Here is a 22,891-nt window from a genome sequence, read left to right on the forward strand (position 1 = left end):
GAAGATACGGGTAGATAAGTAAAACCTGGAAAATCTATGATATGGACACATTGTGGATATGAAGCGCATGTGAATTTATTTGTCTACAACATGTATGTGTATGGCTAGAATTGTCAACAGCACAATAACAAAGGGAACACAAATAAGATTGTAAATTATATAAATCAATAATTATGAAAGCAATTATAATCCTTTGTTGAGGAAGTGAACAAAATATATGAATGCATATAATCATTGTTTTGAATATCCCTAATATAACATATCGGCTGATATATCCTTTTATAGGGCTTACCACCAAATGATATAGTCTTAATATCCTTTACTGCTTTTTCGCAATTGTTAGCGATATGTCCCTAACATGACCGATCTATCAGTCGATATGTTGACTGATATGTCCTCTTGTATGGTTTGTCTCAAACAATATAGTTTTTTAAAAATTCCTTAATGGCTTTTAGTAAAAGTTCCAGCCCTATAAAGTTTTTTTAATTCAAGTAGGCTCTTTTCTCTAAAAAAGTTTCTACAATTGGTTAGTAATCCTAAACATATATTATTTACGTTTTTCTATGCTTAGATTTCATTAAGTACGTAGAGATATTGTACTATATATTCACATCATCTGATATGGCACTTCGATATGTACTACATATCGTCCCTGATCTTTTCCCGACATCTCCCGACATCTGCAATAATATATGGACTTTGACCGCCCCATATTTCCCTGATATCCGATATTTGAAACCATTCATACAAGTAAAGTTGGAAATTCAGTCCATCATTCATGCATTAGACTTTTATTTCTTAGCCATGGATACATCTTCAATATGTTTGGGTTACATTTACTTTTTCTCATCATAAAAAATCCAACATGTATCATCAAATTTTTCGACAATCCAAGTATTGTGTATGTACTGGATTCAGGTATGACTTTTTTATATAACTATCCTTGCAACATTACCTATTGGTTTCCTGTCGCACATACCGAGACCTTCTCTAATTGTTCCTGCTCATCTTACATGAATTTAATCAGTTTTTATATGTACTCATTTCATGCCACCCAAGCATGTCATACTTGTATATAGGTTGGAACAGGCATGTGGATTGTTTCTTGGGTCCATCAATTCAAACAGAATTTTATTCTATATTTCAATCCAACCAAAACTTAGTCATAGCTAAATCATGATGTGTTCTGTATTGGGGATTTTTTTACGATTGAATCCACTTCTATGGTCCCATATTTAATAATTCCCAAACTCTTTCTTCTATACCGTGGATCATCAAAATAAGCAATAATGCTATTCTACGTAGAATACCATTTATGGGTATTTCAATCGAGGGCAGACTCTCTTTCCTTTAATACTGCCTGTTTGTGATAAAAATAAAAGGTCAGGGAAACTAATGATGTCTTTTTAACATTTTTGTGCTTGTGTTTGATTCCATTGACAAAGACTTTTGATGGTGCAAGGTGAAATCATGAATAAAAATATCAAAGTGAACATCATATATATTCATATTAGTTACTTAAAATTATGAGAAATGCCTTGAGGCATTTTTTAATATAAATGCCTTGAGATGCATGTGTGAAGAGCAATGAAACTTGACGTGCACACTACAAGCAGAGCACTCTGGATGCATTCAGGACCATCCAGCTTACCTCCTTTTGAGCTTTTGTTCAGAGCTTTACTCCATAACTCTTTGTTTTACTAGCACTTTGTGCCAGCTATTTCAAACTTCTTCTTCCAAGTTTTATGTTATAAAAAATAAATAATCGATTTAATGATAGGTTAAATTTTAAAATTTAAAAAAAAAAATTGTACTATGTCTTCAGTCTTCTGTATGAAACGCTTTTGTATGAAACTTTCTTTTGATCTCGACTGTCTAATATTTAGTGGACTGTTACTTATGATTCAATAAAAATATTTCTAAAAGTTAAATTTAGCAAATGTTTTTCTTTAATCTATTTCTTCAATGTCTTCTTGCAATTAGGACTTTAACTTTTCCTCTTTGCATTCAAGAAGATTAAAGAAGGTGCTTTTTAATCCATTTCTTCAAAGAACTTATGATTTTGTTTTAGAAATATTAATTTGTTTTTGGTATAGTTTTAAGGTTGCTTGCAAAATAGATCTTAACTTTTCCTCTGTCCATTCAAGTAGATTCAAGAAAGTTCTAACTACATTTTTATATGAGATAGTCATGGGTTGGATGTGAAATTCCAAACTTACCCCTAATGTTGAGTTGAAGAATGGATGAATGTCCATTCCTATTTTTTTTGGACGCCCCTCGTTGTTTTTTGATATATTAATATAGATTTTTATGATATTTGTTGATTACAAATAAGGATAAAGAGATGAGGTTTATGCCTTGCTTCTAAGGTCTAGTGCTGCATGTACCATCTTACACCCATATCTTAGAAGCCAGTTTGTATAAGGGATAAAGGGGCATTTGTGTTGGATATGAGCTCTTGGAATCATTATCCAGGGACTTCAAGGATGGTTATGCAAAAGATGCTGCCAATATCCCACCTGATTAACCAAACGTCTGATAATGTTCAGAGTTATATTCTGTAGACTTGTCAACAGTTGATCACCAAAGAAGACTTACTCTAGTGGAATGTGAGTTAAAAGAAAAATAATAATTATTAGTATTATTATAAATAATAAATAAATGAATTATGGATGCCTTACCTGAATAACTTTATTGCCATTTATAATCTGCCTTATAAAGTGTTTCCCATTAGTCTAAGCAAAATCACTTTTGGACGTAAAACAATAAGATACAAATATGGACAAGTGATGTGTCCCTTTTTTAGCCATTAATCTTGGCTGCAACTCGAAAAATATACACGTCACTTCATACTTGATCCCGTGAACTTTGGGTTCAAAGACTCAAACAGAAGTGCCCTTAGTTTAAAGATGAAGAGAAAAGATTAAACAAACTTGTTATCTTCAAATATGTAGTCTATATTATCACATTGTTTTAAAAAGTGGTCTGGCACCTGCCTAGGCCTAAGCGGCACTTAGGCCGCCCACCTAGGTCTTGGGAGTGCCTAGAGAAGCATGGGCTGCTAATGCGGATTGTAGTATGTTGAAAAGGGGTTATTGCTCGCTTAAGCATAACAATGGGTGAAGAGAATGGGCCAAGTCAAAATGGATTGCATTAGCACTCTATATCCAAATCCATTGGTAAGGATAGGATTTTGAATCTTCGAAAAGAATCCTTCCTCTCTTGATGCTTAAAATGCCTCATTCCGCTTGGTCCGGCCTCTAGAAGCGCCTAACGCTTTCTAAAACATTTATGGTGCATGTAACTGGCACCACCGGTTTCTTTATGTGAATTTTTTTATAATGTTCCCCTGTTTTTAATGCGTCTGATAAGCGTTCTTTTATACAGAAGAACACTGTTAATTTTCTATTTTCACTATTGACTGGTCCAATTAACTGTATATTCAGGGTTGGTGATGATGCACTTGTTTCCATTGGCCAAGGGTGTTCTCTCCGGTATTTGCATGTTAGTGGTTGCCATTTAGTCACTGATATTGGATTGACAGCCATTGCCAGAGGCTCCCCGGAGCTTACCTACCTGGATATCAGTGTTCTTCAGGTCCCTCTCATACAACACACAGACATTCTTATCAGTATGGATATAGCTGCTTGTGCACAAGCATCACTTGTGTATCCACTCATACGCTTGTGTGCATGTAAAGTCACATGCATCTCTCTCCTGAATACACAGAGATGCTAGTGTGCAGGAAAACTGCAGTCATCAGTTACACTTGCTATTTCCACTTGCATCTTTTCAGTTATACTACCATATAACCCACTTTTTCCTGATGGTATGTATGGGTTCATGAGAGATAAAGTTAACACCCTGACATGGCTTCTTTCATGTATTTGCTCTGGAATTTGCACCTGCAAAAATTTTCATTGCTGATCTAAACGTTGTCCATCTATCCCATCAATTAAGCTAGCTACTAATGCATGTTTGATGTAATAAATTTGCACCTGCCACAATTCTGACTGCCATCTATCTCATGCAATTGTAATAATAAACCTTCTTACCGAAGTTGCATGAGTGTGGGACACAAGAAATTTGTAAAAGATAGGGTACGAGGACACCGCTGTAACTCATGGGATACAATCATATAGTTCTGAGCTATGTAAAAGACCCTCTTAAGGCTGAAACGAACTCGACCCTTGTCCAACAAGTTAAAAAAATGGATGTGCAATGTAGGATATATATTCAAGAAGTGTCTTAACGAGTGTTTCGAATTAAACATGCCTTGTATAATTGAGTACACGTATGAATAAATGTATGCATATATTGAAGGAGTGTCCAAGAAGTGTCAGGTATGAGTACGGGTATGGGTATGACGCGTGTCTGGTACTGGTACGACTCCATATTAGAAGTACCCAGATAACATAGCTTCTCACTATAGTATTGGATTGCATTATGAGAAGCATATCAAAAGTTAACATTTTGTCAAACCTCGGAGAAAAGCATGGAAATATAAATATCTTGACATCGTACATGCTTACGCTGCATTATTCCATTATAGCCAATTATTAGTTTCTTTTGGTAATTATGCCTTTTTCCTTATCCAGGGTATAGGAGATATGTCATTGGCTGAGTTGGGAGAAGGGTGTCCTATGCTCAAGGACATAGTTTTGTCCCATTGCAGGCAAATAACTGACACTGGGTTGAGCCACCTTGTTAAGGGATGTGCCCAGCTTGAGACCTGCCACATGGTTTATTGCCCATCCATAACTTCAGCCGGAGTAGCTACTGTTGTCTCAGGCTGTGCCAATATAAAGAAGGTTCTTATTGAAAAGTGGAAGGTGAGCCAAAGAACCAGGCGCAGAGCTTCCTCTATCATCTCTTATCTCTGTATGGAACTTTAGTTATTGTCTGTTCTCCATGAGAATAGCAGCCCACGTGATCATGAACTGCCTGGTGTAAGCCAAGCAAAGTTGAAGGTCTTTGTTGAGAAGTGGATGATCACTATAAAAAGAAACAGGACGGGAAGAGTGCTGTCTTCTAAGCTCAACCCTGGACTTTGATGGTAGCATGTGCTTATGAGAAGTCAGTTCGTGGCAAGCAAAGAGGCTTTTGCGACCCATTATGCGTATTGGACTTCTGCCTATGAAGGCACGGTTGCAGATTGTAAACGGGCACTGCTGAAACGATTAGCTTAAAATTCCTTAAGATGAATCTTTTCTTGGGAGAGAGCAAGACAATATAGAAGATTGAAGAAATGTCCTAGCTTCTTCTATTTTCTTTGTTCCTATATTCATTGCTCAGATTGACTTAATGTCAATTGTGAGTGTAGACCATGATATTATTTGCATGTGAAGTTAGATAACAAAGAAATGGATGTCTGCGTCGTTTGTGCATGAGGTCAGTTTCCTTGTTGAGACATGAGAGACGGTATCATTAACATTTTATGTTGGAAGTTCTTTTTATTGATTGAAATCACAAGTTTACATATTCAAAGTTCAATGGGAAGATGATTTCTATTTGGTGAGATCAACATTGTTAATTTCCAATTTTTACTCCAGTGATAGTTGTTTCTAGGTTTCAAATTGCAAATGTCAGGACCCAATTTTGATTTCTGGAATAGTCGTTATAATTGAGGTCTTAGCTACACTGCACTGTATGAACAGTGTTGTACGAAAAGAGCAATTGCTTTGAATTTGTAATAATGCTTGTTTAGTTGTGCCTTTTAGCTATTATTGGAGTACAGTGTAACACACACAAAAGTGTGGAATCACATGCAAACTCACTTTGCCATGCATTTTACACGGTTACTTGCTTTTATGTGTATTGGAGGACAAATTTTCAAAACCAACCTATTTACAAATTTAATCGTAGAAAACAACCCACTTCAGATTTAATTGCAAAAAACGACCTGGTTTCAGCCTTGGCGCTGAAATCAGATCGGTTTTTGTGAAAAAACTTTCGAAACTTCACGGGAGTTGAACTCCCGTGAAGTTTCCCAGTACAAAAAAAAAAAATGAACTACGAAACTTCACGGGAGTTCAACTCCCGTGAAGTTTCGGATAAAAATTTTCAAAAACCGACCTGGTTTCAGCTCCAGGGCTAAAACCAGGTCGGTTTTTGCAATTAAATCTGAAATAGGTTGTTTTCTGCGATTAAATTTGTAAATAGGTTGGTTTTGAAAATTTGTCCGTGTATTGGAATCAGCAGGGTCCACAGAGGCAGAAGCTCTGTAAATGATAGAATATATTGAATGAAAACAAAGAGAAAGAAATAGAATGTACTGTTTGTTGTGATGGTTCTTGCTGGCATTGTTAATTTTTAACTTTTACTCCAGCGATAGTTGTTTCTATGTTTCAATTTGCAAATGTCAGGACCCATATTTGATTTCTGGAATCAAAGGTTTAGTCTTTATAATTGAGGTTTTAGCTTCACTGCACTGTATGAACAGTGTTGTACGAAAAGAGCATTTGCTTGGAATTTTAATAATGCTTGTTTAGTTATGCCTTTTAGGTATTATTGGAATCAAGTGTAACACACACAAAAGTGTGGAATCAAATGCAATCTCTCTTTGCCTTGCATTTTATACAGTTCCTTGCTTCCCTATGAGCAACGGAATCAGCAGGGTCCACAGAGGCAGAAGTTCTGTAAATGATAGAATATATTGATAGAAAACAGAGGGAAAGGAATAGAATGTATTATTGCCGTGATTGTTCTTGCTTGCACTGTACTGTACTGTTTTAACTGCTGCTTTTCAACGCTATCTTATCCCCGGAAGAAAGAATCCATCCTTGAATGTCAATATATCTCTTCTCTCTGTTTCGGTTCATTGTCTGACATCGGAGAGAAAAAAATGGAGAGGAAAGACAATGGAGCAAAGCAACTAGGATTCTGCCATAGACTCTTCCAATTTGTTATGAAGAAATTTGCCTTCAACACTCGAAACCAAGTAACTCTTGGGAGAAATCCTCTTGCCAAAACTGATCAGGAAGAGATTAAACCTTCTGTAAGAGAGAATTCGGTAGTCAACGGAGTTGCAGAGAAAGATTGTGATGTTGACGAGGTTCCACTCGTGCCTCCCATTATAACGATACCAGTAGTGATTCAAGAAGCAACAGAGAAAGCAAATGTGGACAACAAGCGCGAGCGCAAGAAGAGAAAACAGGTTCAGGTAAAGAGTGGCACAAAAGAAGAAGGCGAAAATGTGCCGAAAATGCATGAAAAAGTTGGTGACAAGGGGTTGAAAAAGACGATGTCCTTGGATGGGCAGCCATGGAAGGCAACGAATGAAGGCAAGGTTTCAGATGTTCGGCCAGTAACACCAGTTGTAAGATCGGTCTCCAATATTGATAAGAGATTTGAGACGTACATACGAGAGAGAAAGGAATCATTTGGTTTGTAAAACTTGTGAAATTGACCAAAGCAATGTGCGCGCCTTTGCTAAAGTGATGCAATAAATGTAATAGTACGCGAACATTTGTTGCCAAAAAAATGAAAACATTTGTTGCAAAGAAAATATGCTAATTTGTTGAATATTAGATATGCATAGTCAACGTCATATGAATAATCAAAACAAAGGTTACTTAAACGTTTATTACATCCACATTATTCTTTAATATTTTTTGTCCTACATTAGAGATATGTCATGCTGAGACAGATAGCTACGAATAATCCATGAATTGCTCCACTTTATCCATTCTCAATTAAATGCTTAACCTCTTTTCTCTATCAAATCCTTACATATCAATTTGACTCAATTAACTTACAATAATTGAATGATGCAATATTCTGAAACTCAAGTTGTTCATTTGTCTGGGAGACTGTTTTCAACCAGAGGATAGAAAAGGAATGTAATCTCTTACTTAATATTGAACTCGGGTTTGTGAAGGGGAGGTGAGGTGACATGAAATGCAATGACATGAAGGGATGGACATCGTTTTTAGCTTTTATATGTTTGTTTGGAAGGGCACTGAGGGGAGATGAATCATTTCCTAGTTCAATTTCTCTCTTGTATCCTCTCAACTTGGGGTGAACATCTTTTTCTAGTCCATCTCTCTCCATATTTTCAGTTCATTTTAAGTTGTCCTTCCCCTCACCTCAACTCCCATCCAAAAATCCCCTATCATAGATGAGTTTTGGTTGTCCCCCACCTCACCTAGCCTCCCCTCCTCATACGATGCCTAACCTATAACATTTGTACTATTATACTTCAATGAATTAACATCAAATGTAATTATTTTACTATTTTACTTCAATGAATTAACATCAAATGTAACCAAATGATTCTTCATGTTCACGATCTTAATTCGTGCCTCCGCATTGTTATCAGACTAAATTCATATTTGTCTGACTATTAGGCCATAGATGATGTAAACAATTGACTAAAGTATATAAAAAACAAGCTAAATATCAAAAAGCAGAAATTTTTAAAATAGGCCAGTTTTGATAAATATTTAGCAAAAGCGACCTTTTTTGGTCAGCTCACCGAAAATGGCCAAAAAGAGGTCGGTTTTGTTAAATTCAGTTCTCAAAACACACGAAACTAATAGTTCTGTATGTTTAGTGGTTGCTAATCGGTCACTAAACAAGAAGCTCAAAACCAACGGGACTAATAGTCCCGTGGATTTTCTGAATTTTGTGAGTTAGATCTACTCAAACTTGCAGCCTCTAATAAACCCAAAATAGACACACAATGGATTCACAATAGATCAAAATCTCCTTCAAAGATCCCATTTCTGAATCGATCAAATTCTCAAAGAGAACAAATCAATCAGCAAGCAAAAGACAAAAATCGAGAGAAGCATGAGATGCTCGTTCCCGGGTCTGAACGATCTCTACGACGCCGCTAATGACGGCGGTGACGTTTGAATCAATGAGAACAAGTTCAAGATCTTGAGGCAACTCAGCGTAGGAGGATTCACTTATGTCTACCTATTGAAGGAGGTGGTCTCCGACAGCGGTGGGTCCCAAGGCGGTGATGGACTCACCGAAAAGAAGATTAAGAACTCTTCTCACATTTCAGGTCAATTTCCAATTTTCTCCATTTGGGTTTATTTATTTGGTCATGAATTCTCATGGGTATTTCGCAAAGTTGAATCTTTCGTTGTTGTTGCTCTTGTTGCGGATGATTTGAGCTTAATATGGATGCAATTCAACTAAGTTTTAGTTGGAATTGGGTTTTGGGGTACATTATATAAGTAATTTCTTAATTTTGGCTGGATTTTTGTTACTGGACTTTATCGGCTGAGATTTCTTCGTATTCTGAATGTTCACAAAATCCACGGGGCTACTAGTCTCGTGGATTTTGAGCTTCTTGCTTAGTGGCTGATTAGCGGTCACTAAACACACAGGACTACTAGTCCTATGTGTTTTAAAAATTGAATTTACCAAAATTAATTTTTTTTGCTAGCTTGGTTGGCTGGCAAAAAAAATTTGGTTTTACTAAATATTTAGCAAAATAGATCGGTTTTGCTAAATATTTAGCAAAACTAGCCTATTTTAAAAAATTCTCCTATCAGAAACCCTCTAACTTTGGATGATTGTCATACTACCTTCAATGATTTTGAAAATATATGAAAACCCGCTCTTAAGTTTGGAGGTTATCAAGAATTTTCCCCTTTAACTTTAAGATTTTATGACAACTCCCAATGTTTAGTCTGCTAGCATGATAAATTTCATAGTTCCATTGTCTAACATGCCTGTAAGCCTATCAAACATTTAACAAAAATAAGAAAAATAAAAGAAAACAAAAAACTGAGACCACCTATTTCACCTAGTGACTGTTGTATCACGATCCTACCATCTGCCTTAGTTTCCTCAGAATGTTAGTCGCTGCAGATTCCCGAGCTTCAGAAGGTTTGCTTTTTGAATCACCATAACTGCTGCACGCAAAGTCTGTCCCCTTGACCGTAACAATAGCCTCGAACATTCCTGTCAATAAATGACAGAGCTCTGTATATGATTAAGGGATTCTTATATTTCGAAGTTATAATTGCAGTTGCAAGAAGTGGAGTGTTAATGTATCTCATTGGTGAAGGGAGAGTGATTGCACAAATCCATTTGATTGCACGCTTGAAACAATCACCATCTTCCCAGGGGAAATAACAGCAGTGTTTCTGGGGTTAACCACAAATTCGTTTGATTGCACGCTTGAAACAACCACCATCTTCCCGAGGTAAACAATAGCAGTGTTGATGGTGTCAACCACACAAACACACCCCCACCACCAGCATCCAAAAAAAGAAAAAAAGCAGCACCCAAAAAGAAAAAAAACTCCGCCCAAGTACTTAGGGATGTTTCCCTTGAGACCCCCAGAACATTTTTCCCACTAAACACTAAAACTTTTCACACAAGACCCCCAGAGTGACGAAAATGCCTCTCAGGTGAAAAAATTATTCTTCATTCTTTTTTAATAAATTTCCCTCCACTGTAACAGTAGCCTCGACATTCTTATCAATAAATGTGGCCTTCATGAGTAAGAGATTCTGGATGTTCCAGAGCTGTTATTGTTACTATTATGAAGTGCAAATACATCTCATTGGTGAGGGAGAGCAATTGCACAAATCCGTTTGGATATATCAGTCATTATCATCTTCACGAGGTTAATAATAGTTGTGGTGGTGCTTATGTATCATGTACTAGACAAAGCATTTCCCATTAATGAATTATAAATCAACATGGCAGGAGGCATGGCACAACTCAAAAATAGAGGGGGGAAAACAATTACCAGTGATCTGACAATGTTTAAATGAGGGAATAACTCTATATGTTGGAAGCAACCAACTGTTCTTCTCGCAAATATCATCCAGCTCCTGTTGATTACATAAAAACACTGTTGTCGTCAGAATGTATATATGATGATCAAGACAAATTGAAGTAATCAAAATCTAGTAACTATGTTCGTTTGATTTCTGTCAACACGAGTTATGAGTTATCCTGCTTCATATAGATTGCTTACAACACACTTTTTTTTGGCCCCTCATTCTCTAGTTTTATTGCACCGAATGGAAGCACATAAATTGGTTCCGGTTTGACATACTAAGTGCAATAAATAACACATAATTATCATTATAGCAAAACAAGTCTGAAATAAATTAAAAAGATACGACTTTAGGGATAAGGGATAAAGCATGGATAGATCCAAGCAGCATTACAAAATCCCATTGATCTCATTGTATCAACAGGCAAGGGCGTAGCCAGGTTAAAACATTTAAATGGTCAACTTATGAGTTTTGGGTTTATGGTATGGACTTTAGCTGGGCTTTATCCCACAAGGCTGTGCTCAAGGCTTGGGGGGAAACCAAGGCCTCCTCTCGCCCCTTATTAGCTCCACCAGTGTCTACAAGAGTCAACACTATCATCTTTATGAGATTAGAGCCCCAATGTTCTCCTCTTTGCAAAGCGTCTTTTAATGCTCAATATCACACCCGATGGTTACTGATATCAGAGCTTTATAACACGTGACAGGAATTGGTGTCTTTGAACGAATATAACAAGTTCAAATCAAATAATTGAAAATCACAGCAACACCTTCCCTTCTGAGGTTTCTCAGACAAATCAATTACAGTCCGTTTTTCTTGAATCATGCTTTGCCGGTTCCACAGGAGTATAACAATTGGGGGGGCTCCACAGGCACAAAAGATGTCTATACAAGAGTGGAGAATAACACTGAATAAACATAGTGAAGACAAAGAGAACAACACACAAGGATTTAACGTGGTTCGGTCAGTATGACCTACGTCCACAAGCGAGAACAACAGAGAACTTCACTAATCACAAAAGAGAATATTACAAATAGGAGATCACTCTCTAACCAAAGAATCACACAAAGAAAGAGATTTCTGTTTCTCTCTCTCTCTCTTTTCTTTTTCTCAACTCTGTCTGATTCATTTTCCTCATTCATCACAACTCTATTTATAGGCAAAATTTGGTAGGTGAAACAGGAGTTAAGGCTATGCTGGAGTTGCAAAATTTGAATAAGCTGCCGCAAGATTTGAAGGCAGCTATTTTTGACTTATTCAAGTCACATTCACAAATCTCCATATTGACTTGAATATGATAATTCTTCTCTTCACTCTTGTTGTCTCACCAGAAGTCCCTTACGGGCTTAACATCCGCTTTGTTGAACTCCAAGCAATTCGAGACAATGTTCGAACTTGCGCGAAGGTACGAACTTCGTCATCATATCTGCTGGATTATTTACAGTATAATTTTTTTAATTTAGATGACTTTAACTTCTCTGATAAAATAATACCTGACATCTATATGTTTGATTCTTTCATGATACATATGATGCTTCGTCAAATGTATAGCACTCTGTTTATCACAAAATATCGTAGTAACACCTTGGTGTAAGCCGAGATCTTCAACCAAACTTCTCAACAAAATGACTTCTTTCACTACTTCTGTCACTACAATATACTCTGCCTCTGTTATAGACAAAGCAACTGTCGATTGTAGAGTCGTCTTCCAACTAATGACACTACCTAAAAGAGTGAATATATAACCTGTCAGGGATCGTCTCTTATCCAAATCGCCCGCATAATCTGAATCAGAATAGCCAAGTATTTTACAATCTGAGTTTGTGTTCCTACTAAAAAGCAAACCAATATTAGCTGATCCTCTCAAATATCTAAGTATCCATTTCACAGCCTGCCAATGGATCTTTTCAGGCTTATTCATGTACCGATTCATAACACTGACTGCGTGTGAAATATCTAGACTGGTGCAGACCATTGCATACATAATGCTTCTAACTGCACTTGCATAAGGAACACAAGACATGTACTACTGCTCCTCCTCGGTCTGAGGTGACAAATCAGCTGAAAAACAAAATGAGCAACAAGCGGAGTATTCACAGGCTTGGCATTAAGCATGCCAAATCTCTACAATACATTCTTGATGTATTTCTCCTGAGATAGGAATAAACTTTCTTCTCGTCTGTTCCTGTGGATCTCCATCCTTAAAATCTTCTTTGCTGCTCCCAAATCCTTCATCTTAAACTCATGTTTGAGTTAAGATTTTACCTCGTTGATTTCTGATATATCTTTAGCTACAATCAACATGTCATCAACGTATAAAAGCAAATACACAAAAGAACCATCATTGAGATTTTTATGATAAACACAACTATCATATTTACTCCTTGCTCAAATATGAAAGTATCAAATCTCAAATATCACTGTCTCGGAGACTGTTTTAACCCATAAAAAGATTTCTTCAACCTGCATACATGGTTTGTTTTACCTTCAACAATGAAACCCTTTGGCTGATGCATAAAGATTTGCTTTTCAAGCTCGTCATGTAGAAAAGCCGTCTTCACATTAAGTTGCTCAAGCTCCAAATTAAAATGAGCAACCATAGCAAGCAACACGCGGATTTAGGTGTGTTTTACAACTAGAGAGAATACTTCATTGAAGTCCGCACCTTCGGTCTGACTGTAGCCTTTAGCTACCAAACGTGCCTTATACCTTACATAATCTGTATCCGGAGCTCCTTCTTTCTTCTTGAAGACCCATTTACAGCCAACGATCTTCTGTCCCTTCAGTGGCTTTACTAACTCTCATGTCTGGTTCTTGCGAAGAGACTCCATCTCTTCAGTCATCACAACAGTCCAATTTGCAGCCTCATTGCCACTAATAGCTTCCTTATAGGTAGAAGGCTCTGGAATCTCAATCAATTCTTCTATACTCAAGACGTAAGCAAGCATGTCTGCATAACATTGAGGAGGTCGGATCTGTCTTTTTGTTCTCCCGGTGACAATATTGTACTGTTGCTCTCGCGATGTATCACCATCTAAAGTTAAACCTTTCACAGTATCAACTGGTTCAACATGAGCGCTCTCAAGCACTCTCTTTAAAGCTGAGCTCTCTAGCTCCACCTATTTGCTAGACTCCTTTTCAATACCTGTAGTGTCAATAACAAACTCATTTCTCGGGTGAAACTTAAATTTCTTATCAAAAGTAACATCTTTACTAATAATAAACTTAGGTGATTTAGGATCAGAACATCACAATCTATATCCCTTCACCCTAGTAGCATATTCTAGCAAGATAGCTTTTTTTACTCTAGGTTCAAGCTTATCATCATTAACATGAAAATAAGCAGAGCAACCAAATACTCTTAAATGAGAGTAATTAGCAGGTGCACTAGATCATACCTCTTCTAGAGTCTTAAATTCAATTGCTGTAGAAAGAGATCTGTTTATTAAATAGCAAGCTGTATTGATTGCCTCAGCCCAAAAGTTTTTTAACAAACCGGCATTAGAGAGCATGCACCGAGCTCTCTCTAAAAGTGTTCTGTTCATTCCTTCTGTAATTTTATTTTGCTATGGTGCATGTCGAACTGTATGATGACGCACAATACCTTCATTATTACAGAACTGGTCAAACTCTGTAGAACAAAACTCCATCACATTGTCGGTTTTGAGACGCTTTACTTTCTTTCCTGTTTACTTCTCAATCATAACCTTCCATTGCTTGAAGGTAGCAAACACATCACTCTTATGCTTCAAAGGATACACCAAAACTTTTCTGAAATTATCATCAATCAATGTTAGTAGAAAACGAACTCCACCTTTCGATGGAACCTGAGAGGGACCCTAAATATCTAAATGTATATAATCTAAAGTACCATTTGTTCTGTGGACACCGGTACTAAATGAGACTCTATGGTGAAAATACAATGCTCACAAAAATCTAGTTTGCTAGTTTTTTACCCACAAAACAGACCTTGTTTGCTTAATACATCCAGTCCTATCTCACTCATATGCCCTAACCGCATATGTCACAAACGTGTAGTGCCAGAATCTGAATCCTCTGAGGATGACATTGCTGCAGCACCTGTCACTGTATTACCTTTAAGGATATAGAGGATATTTACTTTTTTTCCTTTCATCACAATAAGAGTCTTTACTAACTCTCAAAACTCCACCTTTCGTCAAAAATTTAAAACCATTTGAGTCAATAATGCCTAAAGAAATGTGGTTCTTCTTTAACTCTGGTATATGTCGGACATTGCTTAATGTTCTAACAATACCATCATGGGTTTTAATCGTAATTGATTTGATACCAATAGTCTTGCAATGTATGTTATTTTCCAACAAGACATTCCCACCATCAATAGACTGATATGTGACAAATCAATCCCTATGCGGACACATATGGTAGGAACAAACCGAATCAAGAACCCACTCATTTTGTAAATGAGTATTCACACTAACTGAAAGAACTTCATGTGAACTAGAAGACTCTTCAGTTATAGTGGCAACTGAAAGTTTCACCACCCAGAATTCGACTGTGAATTATCCTTTGCTTTGAGCGCTGGACAATTAGGTTTTATATGCCCATACTTGTGATAGTAATAACATTCAACATTTTTTCTTAGCCTGGACTTTGATCTAGACATATTTCTAGATTTACCTCTACCACTAATACCCTTTTTAGGAAAACCACGAGCGAATAATCCTTCATCTTGATCCTCTCCTCCTACGATAAACACTTTTTGTCATAACTCTTTTGAATGTAAGGCTAATTTAACATCCTCTAAAGAAAGTGTATCTGCTCCGTATAACATGTTATTAACAAAATTTTCATAGGATGGAGGTAATGAACATAACAAGATAAGAGCTTGATCTTCTTCGTCGATTTTAACATCAATATTCTTTAAATCATAAGAATAGTGTTAAGTTCATCTAAGTGGTCTTTAATTCGCATACCTTCCTTCATGCGAAGGGCGAAGAGGCGTTGTTTCAAGTAGAGCTTATTCGTTAGAGATTTCGTAATGTACAAGCTCTCCAACTTGAGCCACAAGCCGACGGCGGTATCTTCATTGACAACCTCTCATAGGACCTCATCCGCTAAACAGAGCTGTATGGCACTATGCGCCTTCATCTCCAACTCTTCTTTCTCAGCATCGGGCATAGATTCCGGTAACTTATCGACCTTGAACAGTCCTTGTTGTACTAGGAGAGCCCTCATTTTTACTCCACAAACTGATGTTGTTTCTCCTATCAAATTTCTCCACTTTGTATTTTGCAGAAGACATCTTGAAACCCACTAGAACAGTAACATACTCGTGAATAGTACCCAATGCATTTAAAGAGAAAATGATAATCTAACTTATTTTCTGATGTAGAGGATCCACTTTTAGTGACAGCCAATATACATACGATAAACAGATACACGTACTCTAAGCCAGACTCTGATACCAGTTTGTTGCAGCGGGGGAGGGGGCTTCACAGACACAGAAGATGTCTATACAAGAGTGGAGAATAACAACACCGAATAAACACAGCAAAGCCAAATAGAACAACACATAAGGATTTAACGTGATTCGGTCAGTATAACTTACGTCCACGAGCGAGAACAACAGAAAACTTCACTAATCACAAAGAGAAGATTACAAAGAGGAAATCACTCTCTAACCAAAGAATCACACAAAGAAAGAGATTTCTCTTTCTATCTCTCTCTTCTTTTTCTCAACTGTCTGATGCATTTTCCTCATTCATCACAACTCTATTTATAGGCAAAATTTGATAGGTGAAACAAGAGTTGAGGCTATGCTGGAGTTATAAAATTTTAATAAGCTGCCGCAAGATTTGAAGGCAGCTATTTTTGACTTATTCAAGTCACATTCACAACAATCAAGTATACATGCATACACACATATGTGCATACACAAACAGTCACACGTAAGAAAACAAACATGCACATAGATGCACGCACTCATCCACACCCCATACATAAACATAATATGCATAGTCCAACTGACAATTGCAGAGAAGATTGCACAAGATAGCTTACTAAACACCGTTCATTATGCTAACCATATAGAATATCTATCTAAAGGGAAAATTGTATAAAACCCACCATGCAACTAGTGATGGCAAAATAAATTGTACTTCCGTGAATAAATAAACTATTAATTGATGCATAAAGATGACTAAGAGTTAGTTAAATGGATTAGATTCTTAGCGCATGTGATGCATGTGCACCAAAATTGCATACTTAAACTAAGAATGCAATGTACAATGTGTATAAATATGTATGTTACTTAACATAAGAAAATATTTGAATCATTTATGCAAACATGTTACCCCAAAATCTTTATGAAATTATGTAAGCTCGGTTCTTGCAAAAGTATCATATATAACTTGCCTGACATGGATTTCTTGAAGAAAGAACTGCCTCAGATAACTTCCTTCTTTTAGTAGTTCGAGAAGCACGTTCTTCTTTACAAGACAACTTTTCATCCATTTGAAATCCTTTATAGCTAAAGCAGTTGAATGCTTCAATTATTGAATGTGCTATTCTTGCTGAGTTCTCTTCACCTTCTACAGACATTAACCATATGAAGATTTTATTTAGTGAAAGCACAATTTGAGTATGTTTAATTAACAGGTCATACAAGTGACATAACTTAATCTGACTATTACACCAACAAGCAAAAGTATATTCTACCTACTTATGCCAAAAACCATGATGACATGACTAGGGGTGCAAATGTATCCGATAGGGATCATATATGATACTTACTATATCCATATCCTCTTACTAATCATGGATAAATATATGAATGGATTATGTTTCAATAAGAAAAACTCATATCGATATCTGCAAAATCAAATACGAATACGAGAAAAATAGGAGAAAGAATGCAAGTATACAAAATGGATATGAGGAAAACAGATAAATTTTGTATAATATATAGGTCATTAGAAGAGATCCATTACTATGTCCTGCAAATGGGAAAAGTTAAGATAAAATATTTGGATCATCAAAATTAATCTCTCAACAATTAATTTAATGATCAAGAGATTTGTAACTATATGGTCGACATATATTCGGATATTTCGGATATAGACCAGGATATTTCACTACATATTCGCAGCCGTAACTATATCCTATCAGATATAAACATTTAGTAACAGTATCCGCATCCTAACGGGTACAGATATACATGGATATAGATATTATTTTGCACCTCTAGACATGAACTTTTATTGTGGGAGATTGTGGGTTGAAATCTCCACATTGAGAACAGACAAATGTTTTCTGTTTTAGAATTAAAAATGCAGGGATGCACTGTTGCAGCCTTATCGCAAAATAATTTAATTATAAGGGCATGAGATCAAAATGACTCTTGAAAAATTGTTGCATTCCTTTTAGTGCAGCAGAAAAATCGATCGGCTAAGATTGGTGAGGCAATAATTCTCCACTTCATCAGTGGCATTCTTTGTCCTGCGATCTGTTTGTTGCATTGCAACAAAGCCTTCAACTGCAAGCAGGACAGTATGCAACCCTACTCACAACAATAAAATCTTTCATTATTTCAAGGGGGGTATTTGGTACCCCTGCAGCTTTATCTTGAAAGTTACCTCCAAAAGTTAAAAAATTTGAAAGATTTTCGAACCACAAATCATTTTAGAGATGTATGATAAATGTGATTTGATAAATTATCACACCTGCAACAAACTCACAAAACAAGTTGGACTATCCTCACTGCAAGCTGGACTACTGCAGTTGAGTCTTCTTTTACAACTACACTCACAGCAACCACAAATCAAAGCAAATAACTCATCACAAGCCTGGTTGCCAGCTGGTTTGCGAAACAAATTATGCCATCCTTGTACCTATGGTTCATGAGCTGCCACTTCTACAGTTACAGTAGACAGCTTCAAGGAAGTAAGCCGGTATAACTAGGCCCTTTATCAACTGCGGCCATAGTTGGAGCTAAGGGTGGAAATGAACCAAATAATTAACAAATAGTTTGATAAATGTTCGAGTAACTATTCGGTCATTTTCGATTCGGTAGTTCATTTACCACTATACAAATATTTTTTAGTATTCGAGTTTACTAACGAATATAATTTAACCAAATGTATATTCGATTCTTTTGTTTATCAAATATTCGTTTAAAATTTGATCATTTATTATTTGTATTATTACACGTATGATGTCATATTTTTAACCCACTTATCATTTCTACTTAAGTTTTATGTACTAATTTTAAGACTTAAATAATTTTAAATCTATTTTCTTATGAAAATTTTGATTTAAATATATATACATCATATATCATAAATGAATATTTTTTATTTATGAATTTAAATACTATTTAAAAATCAAATTCTTTAGCGAAATAAATATAATTTGATATTCGATAAGTATTCGTGAATATTCATGAATATTTATCAAATAACAAGTATTCGAGTTCGAGTTCGAAAAACTCCATATATAAATATTAGAGTCTGCATTCGAATTCGATAATTTTAAACAAAGACAAATACGAACACCTTAGTATTCGATTTGATTCGATCGTATACCACCCCTAGTTGCAGCCTGATTTGCAGGAAAACAAGCAGATCATAGGAGATTTATTTTCAAATGCAGAGGCTTCCTTCTCTCTTTAAAGACATGTCCCTTTGTATTAACCACCCATTTGGTCCTTTCACCCCTATGTGAATGAATGGATGTGGGGTCCACCTACCCACGTGCCTATGTTTTTACCCAAACGAAACGTGAATGATGCAGAGAGCGGGGGCCACGAGTGAATGAAATTCAGCGGGTGTTTTTTTTGTTTCTTAGACAAACCTGGCCCACCCGAGTTTTACTTGCAGGCTATAAATAGGAATCATATTCTCTCCTAGGGCTTGGTACAAGATTGAGAGGGGGAATAGGCAGCCGGCTGGGTGCAAAGAACAGTGTTGGCAAAGGTGTGCAGGAGTGTAAAGGCGGCTGGAGAAAACTCAGTTGCGGTTGTGCAAAGAAAAGGTAGAGGCCTATTTTTTTTTTTGGGTTTTGTGCATCTTTTTGAGAGAGTCTTTTGTGTGAGGGATTTGAGAGATTGTGTGAGGGTTTAGATTGAGTGATTGTAAACCCTAATTGTATCTCTCCCTCTAATAGTAGATCTTTCCCCTCCTTGCCCCGTGGATGTAGGTAGTTTGCCGAACCACGTAAAATTAGTTTGTTTGAGTTTGTGACCATTGTAATAGTTTTTAGGATCCCTCGACAAGTCAATCCTAGAACTGATGAGAGGAAGAGCCGATATCTCACTTTGTTGAGATATTCGCTTCAGATTCTTATTTCCTTGGTGAGACGAGAATTCTTATTGGGATCTTTCTCTCTTATTATGCACCAGAAACTCTGCCGAAATTTTCGCTGCGCACAACAAGTGGTATCAGAGCTCGGGCTACGCTTGGGCTATTTAGAGGAGTAGATCAATTTGGAGGCTCGTCTAGGGCTTCGTTTGATGATAAAGGTGGGATCTTTTAGTAAAAGACTATCTTTTCAGTTTTGGATCTATTCTTAATTCGTTGGTGCGTTGAGAAAGATGTCGGGGAAAGAAGGTGCTTCGGGTGTCGAGCGTGGTGCTTCTGACGCGAAGACCATTCAGAGTTTGAATATCCACTCTATGAAGATAGATGTGGAGAAATTTAATGGCACAAACAATTTTGAATTATGGAGATGCGAGATTTTGGATGCGCTGAACACGCAGAATTTGGAGGATACCTTGGAGTTAGATGGCAAGCCAGATGAGATTGAAGAGAATGTTTGAAAAAAGATGAATCGAACAGCGTGTGGTGTGATTAGGTCTTATTTGACTCAAGATCTAAAATATGACGTGATGAATGAGACTTCTGCGAAAAAGATTTGGGAGATTCTCGAAAGCAAGTATTTGACCAAGAGTGTGGAAAATCGTTTGCATTTGAAGAAGATGCTTTATCGTTTCCAATTAAAGAAGGGAACTTCCATTAGAGATCACATGAACCACTACACGAAGCTTCTTGCGGATTTGGCGAATGTGGATGTCATAATTGAGGATGAGGACAAGGCGTTACTGTTGTTGAGTTCCTTGCCCGACGAGGAATATGAAACCTTCGTCCTTACTCTGATTAATAGGAAGGTATCTCTTTCGTATAGTGAGGTCACTGCTGCATTGGTGAATTATCAGCTTCGGAAGAAGGATAAAGAGACTTCGACTGAGTCGGTAGCAGAGACGTTGGTCGCAAGAGGGAATGGTCCAAACCGAAAGAATTAGAAGTCACAGTCTAGAATAGGAAAAGATCAGTGTGCTTGGTGCAAGGAGACTGGTCATTAGAAGAAAGACTGCCCAAACCTCGACGAATGGATGAAGAATAAGCAGAAGGGAAAAGGGAAGCAGCCATCATTAGAAGCAAACATCGTATCGGATGGTAATAATTCTGACTCTTCTATTTATTCGCTTTCTATCAGTCCTACGGATAGCTATTCGGAGGAATCTGAATGGATGTTGGATAGTATTACGACCTATCATGTGTGCCCTAGAAGGGAATAGTTCTCCAGTTTTGAGAAGCTGATGGATAGTGGTGTGGTGTACTTGGCTGATAACCGTGCATGCCAGATCCTTGGGATAGGAAGAATTCGCATCAAAATGTTTGACGGGACTGTTAGAGAGTTAAACGATGTGAGATATGTTCCTTCTTTGAGGAAGAACTTGATCTCGATTGGAGCTTTGGTTGGAGAGGGTCTGAAGGTTCGTGTTGAGGACATGGTTCTCGAGATTGCGAGAGACTCTCGTATTTTGATGAAGGGCGTCAGGAGAAATAACCTGTATTACTTGACTGGAGGTATAGTGGCAGGTGAAGAGCTGACGACTTCTGTTGATTCGACTAGACTGTGGTATTTGGGGGTTGGCCATTCCAGTATTGATTCCTCGCATAGATTGAAAGAGAGTGCGAAGACCTGTAGTTTGAAGTCCAGTGAACATGTTGATGTGAGCAAGAAGACCGATGTGAAGTTTGGCACCTCTATTCACCGTGCTAAGGGTCGTTCTAGAGGAGTTCACGTGGATGTTTGGGGGCCTTCCAAGGTGGCATCATTGGGAGGTAATAGGCATTTGGTTTCCTTTATTAGTAACTGTTCTAGACGTGTTTGGGTTGCAACCAAATCCCCTTTGGAGAAAGTCCTAGTAGTATCCAACAGATTGAAAAAGTGTGTAATAGACAGAAAGGTGAAGGTACTCCATTCTGGTGGGAGGTACAAGATGGACCTATTTCTGTATTGGAGCCGAGCTCAAGGCATTTCGAGACACTTCGTTGGAAAGGAAATCTTGGGGTAACTAGATAGGGTGGCAAATTTGGAGAACCATACCTTACTGGAGGAGGATCAGTATTTGTGGTCGAGCAATGGTTTGCAGAAGAGTTTCTGGACTGAGGCTTCGACATATTTGGGTCATCCTATTATGGAATTGTCAACTGCTGTGATTGGAGGTAAAACTTCATAAGAAGATAGGTCTGGTAGTGTCACTTTGGTTGAGGCTTCGATGAGGGAGCTAATTGACTCTCAGCAGGTGGAGAGTTTTGGACAGACCTTAGAGGTATCATAGCGGGTGGAGACTGATGCTACTCCACATTGGGTGGGGATTTTTCCATATACTCCAGGTCATTCTGCATTGGTTGGGATTCCAGCTGAGGTGACACAGCGTGGAAGTCATTTGGATTCGGATGCAGATGATGAGTTGGGTTTTGACTCGAGTGCAGCTGATAGATGCAGTTTGGATATGACCATTGGTTCACCTCAGGTGAAGGTGTTTGAGGTCATTGGAGGTGCTATCAGTCGCAGAGTTGATGATATTGGAGAAGGGTTGCGAACTCTTCTATTGGTTTGAGGTCGTTCGCGGCCATTTGGATGAACTACGTTCGGCTTGATTCCTTGGGCAAGAGGATACGTAGGCAGTCTTTCAGATGCAGCCGGTTTGGATTAGTTGATTTTGATGGGGGGTTGAGATTATTTGGACTCTTGTTCGGGTTCTCGACTTGTTATGGATTGAGTTCGTACTGGACACAACAAGTGGGACTTTTGGTTACTTTGGTGTCGGCTCAGTTTTGGAAAAACTTCGCCGAGGTGAAGAATTGTGAATG

At 37.4% G+C, this 22,891-nt stretch overlaps 2 protein-coding genes across 5 annotated transcripts in view; one reads left to right on the top strand and one right to left on the bottom strand.

Moving 5' to 3' along the window:
• LOC109831145 (F-box/LRR-repeat protein 4) overlaps positions 1–5,518 on the top strand; it is a 23,229-nt gene extending 17,711 nt beyond the window's left edge. Inside the window, exons 8-9 of the mRNA XM_020398484.1 lie at positions 3,447–3,597; positions 4,599–5,518. Coding sequence (XP_020254073.1) covers positions 3,447–3,597; positions 4,599–4,895 — 448 coding nt within the window. The 3' untranslated portion in view covers positions 4,896–5,518. The remainder of the gene's footprint in view (positions 1–3,446; positions 3,598–4,598) is intronic.
• Positions 9,591–22,891, bottom strand: part of LOC109831085 — a 55,322-nt gene continuing 42,021 nt past the window's right edge. For 3 of the 4 annotated variants that reach the window (XM_020398424.1, XM_020398423.1, XM_020398425.1), the window contains exons 13-15: positions 17,148–17,323; positions 10,718–10,802; positions 9,591–9,921 (exon numbers count right to left, since the gene is read on the bottom strand). In XM_020398424.1, coding sequence (XP_020254013.1) covers positions 9,779–9,921; positions 10,718–10,802; positions 17,148–17,323 — 404 coding nt within the window. In that variant the 3' untranslated portion in view covers positions 9,591–9,778. The remainder of the gene's footprint in view (positions 9,922–10,717; positions 10,803–17,147; positions 17,324–22,891) is intronic. The other variant, XR_002244426.1, reaches the window with a different exon arrangement.

The sequence above is a fragment of the Asparagus officinalis genome, chromosome 2, assembly GCF_001876935.1.
Source record: "Asparagus officinalis chromosome 2, Aspof.V1, whole genome shotgun sequence".
Taxonomy (NCBI): domain Eukaryota; kingdom Viridiplantae; phylum Streptophyta; class Magnoliopsida; order Asparagales; family Asparagaceae; genus Asparagus; species Asparagus officinalis.